This window comes from Vicia villosa, unplaced genomic scaffold (assembly GCF_029867415.1).
Source record: "Vicia villosa cultivar HV-30 ecotype Madison, WI unplaced genomic scaffold, Vvil1.0 ctg.000009F_1_1_3, whole genome shotgun sequence".
Lineage (NCBI taxonomy): Eukaryota > Viridiplantae > Streptophyta > Magnoliopsida > Fabales > Fabaceae > Vicia > Vicia villosa.
This window is the reverse complement of record NW_026704939.1, coordinates 371228-390779: the sequence shown is the minus strand read 5'-3', so window position 1 is coordinate 390779 and position 19552 is coordinate 371228. Positions and strand designations below refer to the sequence as shown.

General features: G+C 33.0%; 2 protein-coding genes across 2 annotated transcripts; one reads left to right on the top strand and one right to left on the bottom strand.

Moving 5' to 3' along the window:
• Window positions 1-274: 274 nt before the first annotated feature.
• LOC131621518 (uncharacterized) lies at window positions 275-1560 on the bottom strand. The gene is made up of 2 exons (XM_058892564.1): window positions 954-1560; window positions 275-472 (listed from the first exon to the last, which is right to left on the bottom strand). Exons 1-2 carry the CDS (start codon window positions 1501-1503, stop codon window positions 324-326), a joined length of 699 nt encoding a protein of 232 aa, XP_058748547.1. The 5' UTR covers window positions 1504-1560; the 3' UTR covers window positions 275-323.
• Window positions 1561-10015: 8455 nt separating this feature from the next.
• On the top strand, window positions 10016-10753 carry LOC131621517 (uncharacterized). The gene has a single exon (XM_058892563.1). It carries the CDS (start codon window positions 10037-10039, stop codon window positions 10610-10612), a length of 576 nt encoding a protein of 191 aa, XP_058748546.1. The 5' UTR covers window positions 10016-10036; the 3' UTR covers window positions 10613-10753.
• Window positions 10754-19552: the final 8799 nt, after the last annotated feature.

Genomic DNA, 19552 nt, shown 5'->3' with positions numbered 1-19552 from the left:
TACCTTGGGTGGATTATTGTCTGGGCTTGAGTTATGACTTTCCAAAACAAGAGCATTGCTGGCAGTCTTCAAAGGAGACTCTTCAGAAGACGCTTTATTGCCAGGTGAAGCAGCTTTGGAAGGACTTGCTTTTTTCCCTTTTCTTGAAGGGGTAACAGCTTTGTGTTTCTTTTTCTGTCCTTGTCTAGTTTGAGGAGGAGATTTGTCTTCACCATCTGAGGCATTGGTCGAAGAAGCCTTACGCTTCGAACCCGTTGGGGGTTTCGAGCTCTGGCAAGTGAAAGATGAGAAAGATGAGTACCAATCACAGAATTGTACAAGATTTAGAGTATGAGATAAGTATTTACCGTGGGCTTCTTATCCGTGACGATCGAATCACTTTCGTTTGGTTTGTCGCTTTTAGATGTCTCAGACTCTTTTGGGGCAGAAGCTTCTTTAATCTTCCTCCTTCGTGCAACAGCTGTAGTTGAGACTGAAATCAGTATATCAGTAAAAGAAAAGAAAAGTCAGTCGAAAAAGATTGCCTTAATCCAAACCTTCAGGTATTGGAGTCAGGACACGAACGTGTTTAAGATCTATATGAAGATGTCCTTTGAAAGTATCCAAGGTATGCTTAGTCGGAACCACTCGTTCAGCGCGTTTTTTGGCACTCTCTTGAAGAATTTTGAGCGCATTCCCACACACGAACCAGTCTGGGAAAGGAGGACTTAGAGCCACACCAAAATCAGCACTTGGTAGTGGAGGGAATTTTGGAGGATGAAGTTTGAAAGCCACTTCATAACGTAGTTCTGGTCGAACATACGAGGGCAATTTCAATTTATTTAGTTTGGTGGAAAACTTTTCGCGCAAAGTGACTGCAGCCTCACGAACGGTCCGACTAAGATCATCAGGCCTATAGATAGTTTCAAAGAATTTTTGAAAAGCTTGGATTTCTTTAATATGAGTTGAAGTACCTTTTTTGAAGTTCTCCTGCACATCAGTGAAAGCTGCGGTTAGTTCTTGAGCAAGGCTATCAGCATCAAAAATTTGAGAGCTATAATACTCTGTCCACCATTGATGAAAATCTGGTGTAGAGTAAAAAGAAGGTTCGAAAGGAATAGGAGAAAGGTTGGCGACGCCAGTATATTTGTTGATTTTTCGTTCACATTCTTCTTCAGTCAGATACAAAGTGTGGAAACACATATGATTCCTTTTCTCATATAAGCACTTGGGTGTTATTTGAGTTAGCCCAAACTGCCTCGAGACCAAATTTGGTTGATAACACATGAGGATACATTGACCCTTTGATGGTCGAAGACGGTGGGAAAATAATCTTGGAGTCAGAAAGGCTTCCCAAATTTCCATGGATTCAGTTTGCTGATCTTGAGATGTTGGTGGAAATTTTCGAGTAAACCATTCAGGACCTATTATTCTGTGTACAAATGGGGCCATGGAAGGATCGAACTGATCACGCCGAGCAAACATCATTGAATACGCCAAGAAATGTTCATGAAGCTTTCCCATTTCCTCTTTTGGAGTTAGGTAAGCTAACCTGGTCCCTTCTATAGTTCGATTTTTGATTGTGCTATCTTCCTCGTTGACATCTCCTCGAAAGGGAAGATAAGTTTCGAATGTGGCATTAAGCCACAGTTGCAATAACCAAAAAGGACCAGCATAAAGTAAATTGCCAGATTTGAAATTCTTGGTAAGATTCGCAGCTTCACTAAGGTTTTCGTAAAGAGACCCTAGAAGTAGTTGGCTGAGGTTGAGTTTTTTACCAGCATGCAACTGATTAGCCATGCAAAGGTACCTCTTTGCAACCTGGATAGATCTTGAGCAGAAGGCGCACCGTGAGAGCCATAATGCTAGAAAAGCAATATGCTCTTCGTCAGATACTGTCGCTTCGGTGATAATATGGTGTTTCTGGATGAATGCCGTGTAAGTAACTTGCGAATCGTTGAAACCTATAGTGTCATTATCCATGTCATTGGGATCAAAGGTTTCGCCAGTTGGTCGAAGTCCCGTAATAGCAGCCACGTCGAAAAGCGTGGGGGTAACCATTCCACATTGGAGATGGAAGGTATTGTGAGAAGCATCCCAGAAATGAACCGCTGCTACTAACATGGGTTGGTTGTATTCTAAACCTGTTTTTGACAGTTGGATCAAATCGTATATCCCTAACGATTTCCAAAAGGATCCTTTTTGTTTCTCTACCTTTCCTAGCCAAGCATAATACAAATCAGGATCTTTGGCTAAAGGAAATGACCTAAACACTTTTACAGAATTGGTCATATAGTTTAACCTAATTTTGGCTAAAGCTAAAGGGGTTGCAGTTGAAGTTTTCTCTACATTAGCAGATTTGCATAAAGGAGAACAACCGTCTTCATCTATCCTAACTTTGCTAACTAATGGTCTAGTCTCGTAATAAGCAGGGAAGAATTTATTCACAGATTGGATACTTTCACTCGGTAACGGACCCATAAAAGCAAGAGTTTTTCCAGAAAGATCAAAAGGTATGATTACCTGGGAAGCGTAGATTGCGCGTATTTCTTCAGTGTTAGGGTTTGGAACGAATTCTCGTTCCCTAGAGCGTGTTGTTGATTGGAGCTTCAAAGCGGGTTGAAGAACATTTGAAGATGAAGCCATGGAGAAATTTTTTGATTAAAAGGACAAGATTCTAAAGAGAGTGAAGATGTTTCAATTTTTCGGTGAAGAAGATGAATGAAAGGCGGTATAAAGGCACAAGGTCAAATATTTAAAGGTTTAACGGAAACCCTTTTAATCTTTTGGGTAAAACCCGAGAGACACGTGGCGGCTGGTGATTTAATCCAACGGCGGTCGAATGAGTTAGCTTCACTCCTAGTATGTAGGAGTAATGATCAGGAAGTAAGGTTAAAACGTGGGAATGTAAGTTATGAGAAGACATCTTTGAAAATGACAAGACGTTTCGGAAACAGTGTTATCAGTGATTATGACGTTAGTCAGCAGTCTTGGAACTTTCAAAGATCATAAAAACGAAATCTTATAATGACAAGAAACGCCTATTTCTGTTGATTCTCGAAACAGGCATTTATTGGGGGCAATTTGTTAGCTGAAGATTTCGTTTTATATTGTTTGTCCTTCGAAGGAGTTGAGAATCGAAGGAAAGATGGTTACTGATGGCCATCCCTTAAAAAGTGAAAGAATGGCTACTGATGGTCATGCCTCGAAGATACAAACTTCTAAGTTCGTTGAAGATAGTGAACACTGAAAGACTAATGAAAGCGTATGTCTTCGGGACTTAGACAAAATTTATAAAGTATATATTTAAGTGTTACTACTTAGCGTGTTTTCATAGTGTTTTTACACTGCCACGCGTCGAAGATGGACTCAGGCGGGAAGATTTGAAATTCGAAGACGGTTTTGTAACCGTTCAAATACAGATGGCTTCGCTGGAAGTTCTGATGAGAAACGTGGCAGCAGATTAGTGTAGGACCGTTAAGGTCGAAACTAGTATAAATAGGAGTTTTAATGTTAGGATTCCGTGTGTTCATTTTGTACAAATCACTCACATATTTACTCAAGTATCAAGTGTTACGAGAAAGAGTTCGCTGAGAAAATGTACGTATGACACCACCATTTTAATACATGTGTATTGTATTTCATTTTCGAATACATTTCTGAGTTACTGCATTCCATTTATTTCTTGTCATTTACATTCCTGTATCTTTATTTTAATTTCGAATTTACTTTCATGATCATTTACTTTTAAAGCCTTTAACATTTCTGCAGTTTAAGATTCTTTATGTTTTAACAATCTTTAAGTTTCATATTTATCTTTCTTGTTAAAGTTATAATTACATATAACGAAGCAATTACCAAGATTCTTGAATCGAACAATACTCATCGAAGAGGACAAATTACGAATATGATTCAAATAAACATTGATAACAATCTTCTTGACTATGTGTCCTAGGATCAATCTAGTCGATCCTGCAAGTAACCAAATCATATTTATTATAGTTTGGAAGACTAGCGGTTGTTTACCGGAAATCACCGTAAACACCTATATATATATATATATATATATATATATATATATATATATATATATATATATATATATATATATATATATATATATATATGTGTGTGTGTGAGATATTGAATTAAACTCTAGTATGGCCGAAGGGTAGCTTCTTGGTTCGACAGAATTATGCATGAAGTCGAAGGTTGTTCACATGCTTGTGTCGAAGATGCTAGGGTTGTTAGCATGTTAAATTAGGTTTTAGTATTTAAACCCTAATTTGTTAAGTTAGCTTGTTTATTAAGTTGGCTTGTGTAATGGGCCTTGTGGAAAAAGCTCATTAATTAGTATGTTAGGTTTTATTATAAATAGCATACTAGTCTCTCATCATTGCTAAGCTGCAAATCCTAATTTAGGGTGAGGGAGGTTATTTGTTATTCTTGTAAACTTGTAATCTTGTTTTCTAAGAGAAAGTAAAAGAATAGATGTTATAACCAATTCTCTTGTGTTCTTCTTATCTTCCCTAATTCCTATTATATTTTGTTCTTGACATCGTTTTTCACATCAAATTGATGCGGTGAGCGTGGAGAAGATGCCTTCAACAAAGTATGAGATTGAAAAGTTCACCGGAGTGAATGATTTCGGTCTATGGCGTTTGAAGATGAAAGCCCTACTGGTTCAGCAGCGTTGTTTGGAAGCGTTGAAGGGAGCAGCGGCTATGGATGTTGCGTTAACGGAAAGAGAGAAAACATTTCCGAGTTGCAAGTTTTTCCACTGTATGCAGTTGATAAAGAAAGCTAGTTGTTCCCTTGATATTGTAGAGTTAGATCGAAGGTGGAGATTTGTAAGATATTGGATCGAACTCTAGTATGGCCGAAGGGTAGCTTCTTGGTTCGACGGGATTAAGCATGAAGTTGAAGGTTGTTCACATACTTGTGTCGAAGATGCTAGAGTTGTTAGCATTTTAAATTAGGTTTTAGTGTTTAAACCCGAATTTATTGAGTTAGCTTGTTTATTAAGTTGGCTTGTGTAATGGGCCTTGTGGAAAAAGCTCATTAATTAGTATGTTAGGTTTTATTATAAATAACATACTAGTATCTCATTATTGCTAAGCTGCAAATCCTAATCTAGGGTGAGGGAGGTTATTTGTTATTCTTGTAAACTTGTAATCTTGTTTTCTAAGAGAAAGTAAAAGAATAGCTGTTATAACCAATTCTTCCTTGTTCTTTATTCTTTCTTTGCATTATACTTTGTTCTTGGCATTGAATTCACAACAGTATATATATATATATATATATATATATATATATATATATATATATATATATATATATATATATATATATATATATATATATATATATGGAAAAGGAACTTGGAAGTTTTAGAGTTGTGAAAGAAAGGAAGTGTAAAAATTCACATGGTCTTCTTTGTGTAAGTGGCCATAGTCTTGTGAAAGTAGGAAAGTAACTCCTAAGAAACTAAGGCAACTCACACACACACACCCCCAAAATACCTTTAAGGTTTCTCTTTACCTAATAAAGTTACCTAAAATTATTTTCAAGGAATATTCAGCTGATTAAGGGACTATATGCTTTATTAGGACAATTTATTAACTATCTAATCAATGATATCCTGAGCCTAATCGATTAGGTGATACCTAATTGAGTCTATAATCGTTTGTGACTGTCTTTTAATGAGTGATAATAGCTATATATCAATGCCTTCTATTATAGCCCAGAATAATCGATTGTTTGAAGTGCCTAAGCGATTAGACTCAAGACCTAACTAATTAGGTGAGTTAATTAGCCCATGGATTGTTTCTTTTTTTTAGCAAAATTTTCTCCTATATAAAGGAGGCCTCTCCTCACTTCATCACACACGAGTATTCAGGATTTCTCTCATTTCTTGCAATTTATCTCTCTCTAAATATTTTCTTTTTTATCAAAGTTGCCTTAGTGTCTTGTGTTGTAAGTGAAAAATACTCGTGAGAAAAAAGTTGTATTGGTATCGTTCCATCGTTGATCTTTTCAAGAGTGTGACACTGTTTAAGAATTGAATTTTGTTCTTGAGATTAACCAATCTAAAAATCTCTATTTGGTTATAGAATTTAGCTTGAAAAAGTTCGGTTTGGTTATTGAGATCAGCCTATAAATTCTCGAATTGGTTCGTTGGCTTATCTCGTAGGAAAACTTTCTTTTAGTTGGGGATAAGCCAGTGTAAAATTTCTAGATCTACTTGCATCAAATGTTTGTGGACAAAATATGTAAAAGCTCAATAATATAGTAGTCAAATCTCAACAAGATCTCTTGGGGATAGGAGTAGGCCAACTTTCGGTCGAACATGGATAATTCTCTAGTGTCATCTTTCAAATCTTTATCTTTTATTTCTTATATTTACTTTATTGCTTTTACTTTTCATTTCATTTTATTCTGATCTTAAAAATACTAACACAACTTTCTTCTAAAGTAAAAAAAATCTAAATTAATTGTGAATTTTGAATACCACAACCCCCTCACCCTCTTGTACTTGGAGTCACTTGTCCAACAAGGATTCTTGATTCGAATCAAACAGGCAAAATTGCATTATTTTCGTCTTCATTCAAATTATAAATTCCTTGATTCGAATCAAGGTAAGATATTTTTAAAATTTTGGCACTCACCGTAAAAAAAATCAACCCTTAACATACAACAACCTTACTAATTAATCCCTATCACCTAGACATATTCATATCAATAATTAACACATAAAGTCACAAATATTCTACAACATAACACATCAAAGGTTCCTAAATCCTAGCATGGAGTTATCATATCATTCTTATCATCTAGTCACGATCTTAACAAAATAAGGATAGAAAAATACACCTAGAAACATACCAATTCCTCAACTCATCAATCCATAAAACTCTAACTCTATCATGAATTCAATTGTAATAAAAATCAAACTTTACTCTATCACGTGAAAGACCACTCTTCTACTTTAAATTTAAGATTAAAGGAGGGGAAACACACCTTGAAAATTAATGATGATGATGATGATGGTGATCTTACCTTCTTCTTTTATCCACGTGTAGGATCTCTTTAAGCTTCATGTTGACCTTCCCAAATTTGTGAGCAATTTAAAGCCAATGACCTTCCTTCTTGATCAATTATGCTTTGCTCTTATGATCTTCCTTCTCCACCAAAGATCATTGATTGCTCCTTCAAATGATGATCATGGTGATGGATTGATATTACATGCAAACATGAGTAGCTTGTATGCAAGACCATTCTATTATTTACTCTTCATTCCAAGTGTGGAAGGAGGATGATGGTAGGAGAGGAGAAAATTATAGTTTCATCCACGAGTCCTCTTATTTCCTATCTTGTGATGTTAGTTCTATTACTTTCTCCTTCCTTGAAATATCGATTGGGGCTAATCCTAGAAGAAAAGCAACGTGGCAGACTATTTTGAATAAACTTCACAATAGACTTGCTTTATGGAAGGGTAAAAATTTATCTCTTAGAGGAAGGTTGTAATGATCAACTTTGTTCTCAATAGTTTACCAATTCAAAGAGCTTTTTTGTGGGGTGGATAGGGCTGGAAATGAGTCGATTCGAACTCGCCTCAGCTCAGTTCGACTCATTAAGAATTGACCGAGGTCGAGTTTGAGTTTATGACGAACTTCTTTTTCAGCTCAAACTCGACTCGTTAAGAATGGGCCGAGTTTTAGTTCGTGTTCGAGTTTATCACGAACTTTTTTTTCAGCTTAAACTCGACTTGTTAGAAATTCACAAAGATCTCGGTTCAACTCACTTATTTCACGGACTTAAAAGTTATTTTTTAGAGTGTATATATATATATATATATATATATATATATATATATATATTTGACATTTTAAATTAATATTTCTTAAATAAAAAATATAAAAATAAAATAAAAGTTATAAGATTGGAATTTATACGATGTTAATTTTATTTGTATAATTATTTGTAGAAATATTTTGCTCACTTGAGAATATAAATTATCAATTAAAACCGTTATATTAAAATAAAATATGATACTAAGATGTAGAGCAAATCTTTAAACCTGCTCTTAAAGACAATATAATCTATCTCATATATAATCGAATTGACTCATGAACCTAACGAGTCAAACTATGTATAGTTTAAGTTCAGCTCATTTAGCTAACAAACTTAGTTTTTAGCTCATACTCAGCTCATTTGGTTCATGAACCTAGTTCAACGATTTAATTTTTGAATCAAGTTTCGAACTATTTTTTAGTTAGTTTGGTTCATTGTCAGTCCTAGGGGTGGAACTGAAGAGAAAAGAAAGGTTAATTGGGTCAGTTGGAGTAAGGTTTGTAGGCATAAAAAGGTATGAGGATTATGAGTAAAAAACTGTGAAATATTCAACTTACCTCTTTTGAGTAAATAGTACTGGAGAATTCTTATTGATGGTAATGTTGTTTGGTCTAGGTTGTTGATTTTTAGGTATGGTGCATTAAAAGATAAAATCTCGAACGCACTTGGAGGTACCAATAGAAAAAAATTATTCTCTTTGGTGGATGAACTTAAGGTTGCTTTATATGGTCCTATTGGAACATAAATAAATTGGTTTGAAAGTAGTATTACTAAAAAATTAGGCAATGGAAGAAGCATCAATTTTTGAAAAGATAGGTGAATTGGTTCAATTTCTTTAAATGTCCTTTTTTTGGGCTGTTTGAGAAGGTATCTTGTTGGAATTCGGGGTTGGATTTTGGGGACACGGTCTAATCAGATGATAGAAATAATGATTTTGTGCTTCTTTTGGTCATGCTGAAACCGGTTCAACTCAGGAATGAAGTTGAAGACACTTGTGTGAAAATATTCTTGAAGATCTAAGGAAGTTATAGAAAGCTAACATTCCAAGAGAAATCCATTTGTTTGGTTGGAGATTTTTGTTGAATAAGTTACCTTTAATAGTTGAATTAGAAAAAAGAGGAATCATTGAGGGGAACCATAACGTGGTATGTCCTCTTTGTTTTGAAGCTAAAGAAACACAAATGCATCTCTTTTTGTCATGTCCAATTGTTGCTCAGGTCTAGAACATAATTTATCTTTGGCTGAGTGTGGAGTATGCTGCAATGAATAGCTCAGTGTATGACAACCTTAACGTTTTTATAAATAGGATCAAAGGGAGGGTCAAGAAAAAAAAACCAATTACTGATTTAGCTTAGAGTTTTTAGGTGGTTTGGTTATGCAGAAACGAAAAGCTATTTTTAGATTGTTGGAAAGGTGTTTATGAAATGGAGATGATGATCAAGAACTTAGCTTGGGACTGGTTTATCGAAAAGTTTAGAGGGAATCAAACCTTAACTAGGCCGATTGGATTCATGACCTTGTAGGTTGTCTGCTTAATTGATTTCTGCAGGTTGTTTGTTGTTTTGTAGGTGCAGGTTTTCTGTTGCCTGCTTGATTGTTTGATGCAGAAATTCTACTTGTAATTTTTAGCTAATATATATTGTCTTGTTTGATTTGTCTTCCATGCTTGTTTGTAGCAGACTTGTACAGGTTGTGGTTTTTGTCTTTAATAGGCGGCGGCTGTTTTACTTTCTTTCAAGCCTTTTTCATGTGATTCTCGGCAAGAGGTTATGTTTTGGAGTAGATTTCTATTTTTGATTTCGTTGGCAGTGTTAGTTCTTGACGTTGTTTCTTCTTTTTAGTTCTTTCGTCCCTTTTGTTTGTAAGAGTTGGATTATCCTTAGTACTCTCTTTAAAAACATTTTTACTTATAAAAAAAATTAAATAATAAAAATTAACATTTTTACTTTTAAAAACATTTTAAAAGTGATAATAAAATTGCAGAATTTCAAAACAATCAAGCGGGTCTTATCACCAACATATTATCCACAAAAGAAGAAAAAGACCAAACAATCACTATTTTCAAATCAAAAAAGTTTATGGTACACCTTTAAATAAACCAAAAAACAAAGGACAAATCAGTAATTCCACATAATTATCCACCCTATAAACTACACACACTGATTCTATTTCTTTTCTATCCATCATCACCACAAACAAAAAAATGTTCACTCCATCTCATCTCAAATCCTTACACCCTCTTCAAATTTTCTCCCCAAAATCATCATCATCAACATCAACACATTCCTCAAATTTATCTTCCATGAAACTCAAAAGAATCATCCACACCCTCTTAGTTTCACACTTTTGTCGAATATTTCGCGCACTCTCAAAACTCAAACACTTCATTATCGAAATTCTCAAAGACACCAACAACAACTCAACCATCAACTTCACTTACTATTCCTCTCACAAAAAACGTAACAACATAAGAAAAAAGATCATCCTGGGCTCTTTCAGACTTCATTACAACTGGTGCTCATCAAAATCGTCTCATGTTTTGCCAGTTCCGGACCCTCTTTACGAGAATCCGGACGCGAATCTTGCGGGGTATTTAGAGTGGCTTGAAGAGAAGAAAATTCAAGAGGGTGTAAAAGAGAAAGAGATTGTGAATGAGAAAGAGAAAGAGAATATTGATATGTTGGCTGAAATGTTTATTGCTAATTGTCATGAGAAGTTTAAGTTGGAAAAACAAGAGTCTGATAGGAGGTATCAAGAAATGCTTGCTAGAAGCATGTGAAGAATTGAGATAGCTAGCTAGATGCAACTTTTTTTTTTATAAGGTGTTTTTCTTTTGTAATATTATCACTAGTTGATCACTTGTTGCTGTAACTTGTGCTTTTTCTTATACATTCAAATTTAATTTGGGTGGATTGGAATATTGATGGATTTTATTTATGGTGGTTATATATAGTATTTTTCTTTTTCTTTCTTATTTATATTGCACTTTTCAAAAAATGAAATGGGGTCTCTGATGATTGAGTACTTGGTGGTATGGGGAATTGTGCAATTCTTCATAATTTGCAGAGTTATTTTGATGAAAAGTGCAGTTTTAAATTATGTAGATCTCACTCTCTTTAATTCACCATTTTCATTATCTAAAATCCATATCAGATTTTGAAATTGGAGTAAGAAATTGTAATATATTCTTTTTTTTATTATAAAAAAATAATTTTAAAATTTATTGAGTAATTAAGATATTTGATTGATATATATGATAATAAGATTTATTAATCATTTAATATTTTTGAAAAATATTTTTTTAATAATATAAACTAAGAAATATTATTTTATTATTATTGTCTTTTTCGAATCGTCCATTTAATAGTTTGAGTGTCATTCGTTTGGTTTGATCCCCACTTGTCTAGATGTACTTCATGAACTTCTTGTTTCTCCATTCTTAATGCGCTATCATGGATGGAACATATACTAGATCAATAGTCAATATTTCTCCATTCTTAATACGCTAGATTCATAGAGATCAACCACTCATTCATGTGAAAGTTGTTATATTTTATGAAGACTTGGCTCACTGATCAATTTAAGATCTCTATGAGTTACAAATACACCCACCCATAATACTGAAGAGGAGAATGTAAAAAAAAAAAACTTATACAACAACTTCTCACTTCATTTGAGCTATCACTCAATACTCCAACAATTGTTATTCATAAGGATGGTCACGCACATTGTATAAAGTACATTGATTTTGTAGCTCACTTATACTCAAATAGATATTTTAAAAAAATTGTGATCTAATTTTGAACTTAAAATTCGAAGTTTTTGCAACCATAGTTGAATAGATTGACTTCATTTTTCTGTATTCACTCTATAATCATAAAATTGAGATTGTATTTTTAAAATCAAGTTTAATACTTAAATATAAGATTCAAAGTCATTTTTGAAAATGGGCAAGTTGGTCTGATTTAAAATTTGTTGCTGTAAAACATTAGTTAAGTAATATCTTCGAAAATATTATCACGGTTAAATCGTAGTTAAATAATACCTCTATTTGATTAAAATGTAACTAATCTCTAAAAAAGACTATGAGAAAGCTTTGCTAAGACTAATGTATGTGTCATGTATATTCAATAAATACACGTATTTACCAAATCAATTGATATCCCCAAATAACTTTGATTAATATTAGAGTCAAAATTAACTCTATTGCCTTTTAAACCGATGTGTCTCTCTATGTAAGGCTATGCCAAGATTTGGTGGTTAAATATCTAATTAATAAACTGTTCACATTGAAAGCCATACAAAAATATACGGCGCCATGTCTTCCGGACAATTAAAATATAGCCATATATAAGTGGACAAGAACATCTTATCCATTCTTAAACAATTTTTGGTTCTACTCTCTTGTTTGTTACTTCATGCGTTGCTTAATTCCAAATTAAATGAAAATGAAATATCATGTTTCTAATTCTTATGTTCTTAATAACCCTTTTGTTTATCACCATACCATGCACCAAATTTTCTTCATTCACCCCACACATTCCTTTCTTATTTTTACTCCTAAGTATCCACTACGCGCAACTGCACGAGCAGCAAAATTCTCTTTAAGAGAATTTATCATTGTTGTCTATGAAGCACGGACACTTTGAATTTAACTCCGACACTGATACGGCGACACCAATAATAATTGAAAAAATAAATTAATTAAACGTAATCATAAATGTCGGTGCAAGTGTCAGATACCGACACGGACACAAACACACCTTTTTCAGAGATATCGATGCTACATAAAATGATATACGTTCAAGACTGAGTTCAAATAAAAAATCTTTGATTAAATTGAAAAACAAAATTTAAAAATTTACTATCTAATTCAAGTGCTATTGAGTACACAGTCGGGTTTATTGAGTATGTAATTTATTTTCTTGGAGAGTACGTATATTTAACCTTTTGAAGCTTCTAACTGCCTACCGTATCTCTTGTTGATTGCATATAATATATATTTTCAGTTATAGAGCACATGTCAATTGTATAGAGCATGATTTCGCAGAAATTTTAGTTCAATTTGTTAACCATTTTTGTTTCTATCTATAGAAAAAAGTGGACTTAGTCTATACCCAACTCACCTGCTACAATTTCTTACTATATTTTTTCTTCTTTTTGAGTTGATATTATGCAAATATTTGATGACATTTCACAAGGAAATAATTGAGAAATTGTATAGAAAGATACTGAATATGCTACCACATTAGGTGGAAGGTGTACACTAAAATACTAAGAATCTTAACATGAACTCTCAATTCTTATAATACAAAAACAAATATGAAAACAATGGTCCCCATTAAGTAGGTATAGTACATGGATCAAGATGCACGGACTCTCACACTACAAGACAGCTAGACATTATTTTGAAAAAGGTGAAGATAATTATATTGTGATAGATCCAACATCTAGTAATTTTCAAACTTAGGATTAATAATGTTTAAATATAATTCAATAAGCTTGTCAAGAACATCTACCATCTCTATATTTACCATTCAGGTACGATATAGAAGATGATGATGCGTAAACATTGAACTCTTTTAGATTATGTTATGTTATGACGCGTAAAAGAGCATGTATACAATAGACAATTAAAGTCGTTTTAGTTTGACCCAACGTGAAATGCGGGAAATAGTCTTTAGATGTAATGGTTGATAATAGACAAGCTTTTCAAATCTAATTCGCGGTCCTTTAGAAAAGTTCTACCTGTGTGTTGTTCCTCGCGAGAGTATTTTGGATTGACCTTCGTCGTTGGACTAGTCTTTTTGAGCCACTTAAAATTTAAAATTTAAGTACTCATGATTGTAGGGAAGAAAAAAAAAAAGGAGAAAATAGAAATCATATAAGGGAATAGCACATGTCAATGACAAAAGCACAAGTCATTGATATCATGTGATGAATCACTTAATAATCTTATACAAATCAAAATTGCATTCTTTATACTAATTAGGATATTAATTAGTTTTGGTTACTTTCCCATGTCAAATTGGTGACATATTATTGCAGTATATAGATGCTTTCGTTGATACATTCATTGTTCATCAATCACACTTATAAGCCAGCTGCATTCCATGCTCAATAGTATGAATAATCCAATTGATTAATAATCCAAAATGTGAAATGTAAAAGGTGAACATTTATTTATTCTCAAATGGGTTTTTAAAATCCAGAAAAATAAACTTAATTTCAATTCTAGTCAACTTCATGATAATAATTGATCATAGGATAATGGACTAGGAGACTAGGATGATTTTTGGACAAAATTAAACAGGACTCCCTGTCTTATTTATGTGTTGGATCTTGAAAATTTTGGAAGCAATTGATGATTAAAAAATGATTAAGAAAATTAACTAATAAGTATATACAAATATTTGTCTGTTCAGCCATGTTATGTTTCCACTGTCTTAGGACCATCCCAATAATGAATGAATATGAATCCAAATTTATGTAAAGGAATCTCAACTATTTGCATGAAAAAGTACATAAATAACACACCTCTCACATCATATGAAACCTTGTTTTTTCTGTTTTAAATAGTAGGCTTAATACTTTTTTTTAGTTAACCTTCATTTTGTTTCTTAATTTAAAAAATATCACTATAGTCTCTTAGCTTTTCGAATTGTATTATGTTGGTTTTTTTATTTAATTAATAATAAAAAAATTAAGAATTATTTGCTAAATTTGTTGTTGATCGGACGAAAAAGATTAACATACATTTTGAAGATTTAAATAACTATAACGTAGTACTTTAAAATAAGTAACAAAATAAACTCTAAAGCTAACATATGCGACAAATAAATATTATAAGTAAAGTTTAATAAAAAATGCTGACCTAAAATTAGATTCGGCCTACAAACAAATATGACAAAACCGACATGTTTGGGGAGTCAGACCAGTTTTATCACAAGCAATAAAAAATTTAGTGTCATCATCATCACTAACATTGAAATTTTAATCCTTGATTATTTTTGTATTGATACACAAACACTTAAATGCTACAAAAATTAGGTAAATGGTAACATTATTTAAAATGTATTGAATACAAGTAGAGGAACTAAGACCAGTCAAGAATCCATTGCTCATACAGTACAAGGTTCTTAGGATACTAAAAAGAAGATAGCTAAGGGAATAAATTCTTGAGTTTTCCTTTATTCTAAAACTCACCTTTAGCTACTTTATTATAGAGAGAAATAGAACCTTTAATATACCAAATTTGGTACCTTTGGTCTCCTTGTTACTAGATAGAAACCACCTTTAATTAAACATAAAAGTGAATGGGTTGGGAATTTATTCCTTAGAACTATGATAGGATAAAATTGATGACATGGTTGAAACTGCTTCTACTATCAGTGCCTTCCATTTCTTGGACCACAAAACAGCCCAATTAGTACTTCAAAGTTGGGTCTAAATTTTGTGAAGGTTATTATTTTGTTTAAGTTTGTTTTTCTGTTTTTTTAGTTATTTTTTATATTTGAAAAATAGTGAAGCAAAGATCATAATAGTGTCCCCACAAAATATTGGCACAGAAATATGAGCTCAGAAATTTGAAGAACACAGAAGAAACAGCTTTAGGCACTACTCTGCCGGCTTTGTTGTAAGTGTATATTTTTGGTCCTGCTTTGGTGGGACATCTCATCACATGATCCATCATTTTCTTTATCAGGAGTTTAGACATTTGAAAATTTGTAGATATCAAATTTTGGTATTTGTGTTTGGGGCCTAACTTGGTTGAGTAAGGTACAATTATAATTATAAAGAAAATGATAACATTGTCTATGTAGACAAGTTAACAAATTCTATGGGAAAATTTTACTAAATAAATCATCCAATAAATCTCTTAAAAATTTAAGTTTTTTTTTTTTATTTCGGTAGAAATCGGTTATCTTTGTGTGAAAATATAGAGACTAATTTCTTGAATTGAAGAGAACTTCAATAAACGATAACATTTTTTTCTTAAAAAAAATTAACACTGCTGCGTGTTTACGACTGAAATCGAACCCAAAACATAATTTTTTTTTAAAACAAAACTTTTTACTTTTAATATTTTAAGGTTTTCTAACTTGTGTCTTTATGAGAAACTATAACACGACTCTAATTTAAGAAATCACTATTTGAGTCTCAACTCTAGAGATGGAGTGAGAGAGGTGGATGGAGGAACATTAAAGAATCTAATATTTTTTGTGAAACTTTGTTGTTTGTATCAGGATAAAGGATTGTTTCTTGTTTACATTGTTTGTTGGTGTTTATCAAGCAAGAAAATAGTGCTCTTCATACTCTAAGGAAGACTTTGGTGGATTCGAGTAAAGGTTGTCGCAGAATAAATTTGGGAGTTATCCTCATTCGATGATACAACATTTCTCATACAAGTATTTGTCAGATCCGAAGTAAAGGAGACTGCAGAATTGAAGTTTGAAGCAGGTAATTAGGCATATCAAGTTTGGTGGATCAAGATCATTGAAGATCTTGAATGTTAGCAGTTGAGTAATCTACATCAACACGAGGATAAATAATGTTAGATCCGCATTTGCTAAAGCATTGGGCTATTAGTGGAAGATGTTACCATTTTCGATGGTGAAAATCATCGAAGAGTGAAATAAGCATAATGAGGACAAACTGTCGAACCACTATATATTCTATATATTCAGTGTACATTTTTCCCTCATTGTCTCTTTAATTTTATGCATTGTAACATGCATGTTAGGAATAATTCATCATTAAAATGTCATCATCAAGAATTAGGTCTTGTTTATAGTGTTTCATCATATAAGTGTAGGTCTGTGATGCATTAAATTTGATGAATATTCATCTTTTGAATTAAGTTTGTATTTACTCTAAGTCAATTGGTTTAAATTGCTTGTTAAAGCAATTTCAAGTTTACTTGAGTTAATGATATTGTTTGAATTATTGCTTCTATGGTAATAAGGAAATATATGATATTGAACCCATTCATCATGTTTTTCTTCCACTCATTACATTTTTCTCCCGCACTTTAACTCTGATTTTAATAGAAAGTAATTATTTTTGAATTTGGGTTTTTTAGAGAAACAATCTATTCAACCACCTTCTAAACCTTCTCATATCCATATTCTTGTCCAACCCCCACTCTCTATCTCACACACACACACACACACACACACACACACACACACACACACACTCTCTCTCTCTCTCTCTCTCTCTCTCTCTCTCTCTCTCGTGAGCTTTCCCCTTTATGTAAGTTAAGAGCTCCAACTTTTCTCTAGAATTCTAGATATGCAAGAAGGAATGAGAAGAAACTCTTCATTTTGGCAATCATGAGCCTTATTCATTTTCTCTTGAATCATCCTTATCTTCTTTGTGGTCTCTTGGATTATCCAATGTTCTAAAACCCCTTTGTACCCCATTTTTCCCTAGAACAAAGGCATACACCACTTTCCCCCATATAAGACTTCATACAATGTCATCTCCATACTAGCATGGAAACTATTGTTACACACAAATTCTATCAATGGTAAGTGTTGGTTCCATTTTATTACATCTTCTAAGATATAAGCTCGCAACATATCTGTCAATGTATTAATCGTCCTTTCTGTTTGGTCATCTATCTGCCGATAGTTTGCCTTGATAATGTTCAACCTTATCCATATTGCATGGTGAAAAACCTTTCAAAAACCAGAAGTGAACTTTGGGTCACGATCAGACACAATGCTCATTGGTATACCATATAGTCTCACTATCTCTAGAGTAAATAGTCGGGATAACATGAGGACTTTGTAAGTAGTCTTAACCGATAACAAATGAGTTAACTTGGTTAACTGATCAATTATCTCCTAGATTAAGTCATAACTGCTAGGTGTATGAGGAACTCCCCCTACAATATCTATGGAAATAGTTTTCCACTTCCACTCTGGTATATCTAGTGGTTGCAACATACCACCACACATTTGATGTTCAATTTTCACTAGTGACATACACACATATAACCACAAATTCTACTAACTCTTGTTTTATTCTGGGCCACCAAAAATCTATTTTTAGATCATGATACATCTTCGTCCAACCGGGATGAATTATGAAATCGCTTTTATGAGTTCCTCCAAGATTACTCTCTTCAAGTCGAATAATTCAGAACACACATCCTTGCTTTGAAGTATGGGGAACAGTAAATTATTTATAATCATCTAAAGACATTATTGTAAAATTCTTGGTTTTGAGATCTATATCTATTTTTCTCTTTTCTTCTTCGGTCCAAAGAGAATAGAGTTCATCCAGTATTTCATCATTTATTTGATGATAGGGGTAAACCGGACCTTTTACAATTGTTTCTCATACTTTACGATATAAGCTTTCAAGAAAAAAATTAAACCTAGCTTGCCAAATATAAAAGTTTCTATTTCCAAAAATTGGAGGAGCATTTAAAAAACATCTTGTGTCGGAATTCATCTTCCTCCTGAGACAATTAGTCCTTAAACAAGAGTTAGGCTCTCATACCACTTGTTGGAATTGAAACTTCACACATAAGAAGGGGGAGGGGGTGAATTGTATGGTTTGAAAAAACATGGTTTTGAAATTTTTTTTGCAAATTAAATCATAAATTTAAAAATATTTTCAAAAACTAAGCAGCATAAATTAGATTATAGAAATTAAACAGTTAAGGAAATAAGACGAATGCCAAGAATTATACAGGTTTAGTAAAAAATGACTTAGTCATTTCCCCAAGAATTATTCTTAAGTTTATAATAATTGTTGAGAGATTTTAGTAGGAAAGACTCACGAATCCCCATATACAAGGAAATGATGGTTGGCCTTCACCCAAATATTACAATACGATATATATGGTCGTGTGCGCCTTTTCCTCAATATATTGCTAGGAGCGAAGTGGCCAATCTTCCTTCCCATTGGTGGGTTAAAGCGGATAGTCTCATTTCCACAAACATGGACCTTGGAGCAGTTAGTCTTCAAGTTCCAAAATATCTAAGCTCAATACCTTTGGTTTTACCAGGACAAACCAAACACACTACGAGATTTTGACCGGGCTAATCTCTAACCTATGAAGATTTTAATTTCAGGCTAATCTTCAGCCTATCTTGGTTTTAACCAGACTAAATAAGAACCAATGAAGATTTTAACAATGGTTAGTCTTCAACACAAACCTAGGACCAATCACACACCCCCCCAAACCTAAGCTTTCATTGTGTTTAGCGTCAAACCATAAATAATCCTAATTGCATAGTATTAAACCAAGGTGTATACAAAAGATTTCCTTGATGAATTTTTACAATTCTACCCTTTATAGAATTACAAAAGTATCCTCACTCATAAATGAACTTTTCACAAAAGCGTTTGGCTATAACATCTAGTGAACGAGAGTAAAATAAAACTTTAGAGAGAGAGAGAGTGAGAGAGATGGAAGTGTCAAAACATTATTCTGGATGGTTTGAAATGAGAAAAGGAGCCTCCATTTATAGGCTTGAGGTTTTCCAAAAAAGGAATTTGCAATCAATGCATTTTTTTTGTTAGCAAATCGATTAGAGCAAATTCCTAATTGATTAGATGTTAAAAAACAATCGATTATAAGTTATCATAATGAAAGTTTAAGATATATAGTCATTGTATAGAATTAAGGTGCGTTCAAACTAGATAGGGCCTCAAGTTTGTGCATTTTAATCAATTGGCTATTTCTTCTAATCGATTAAAA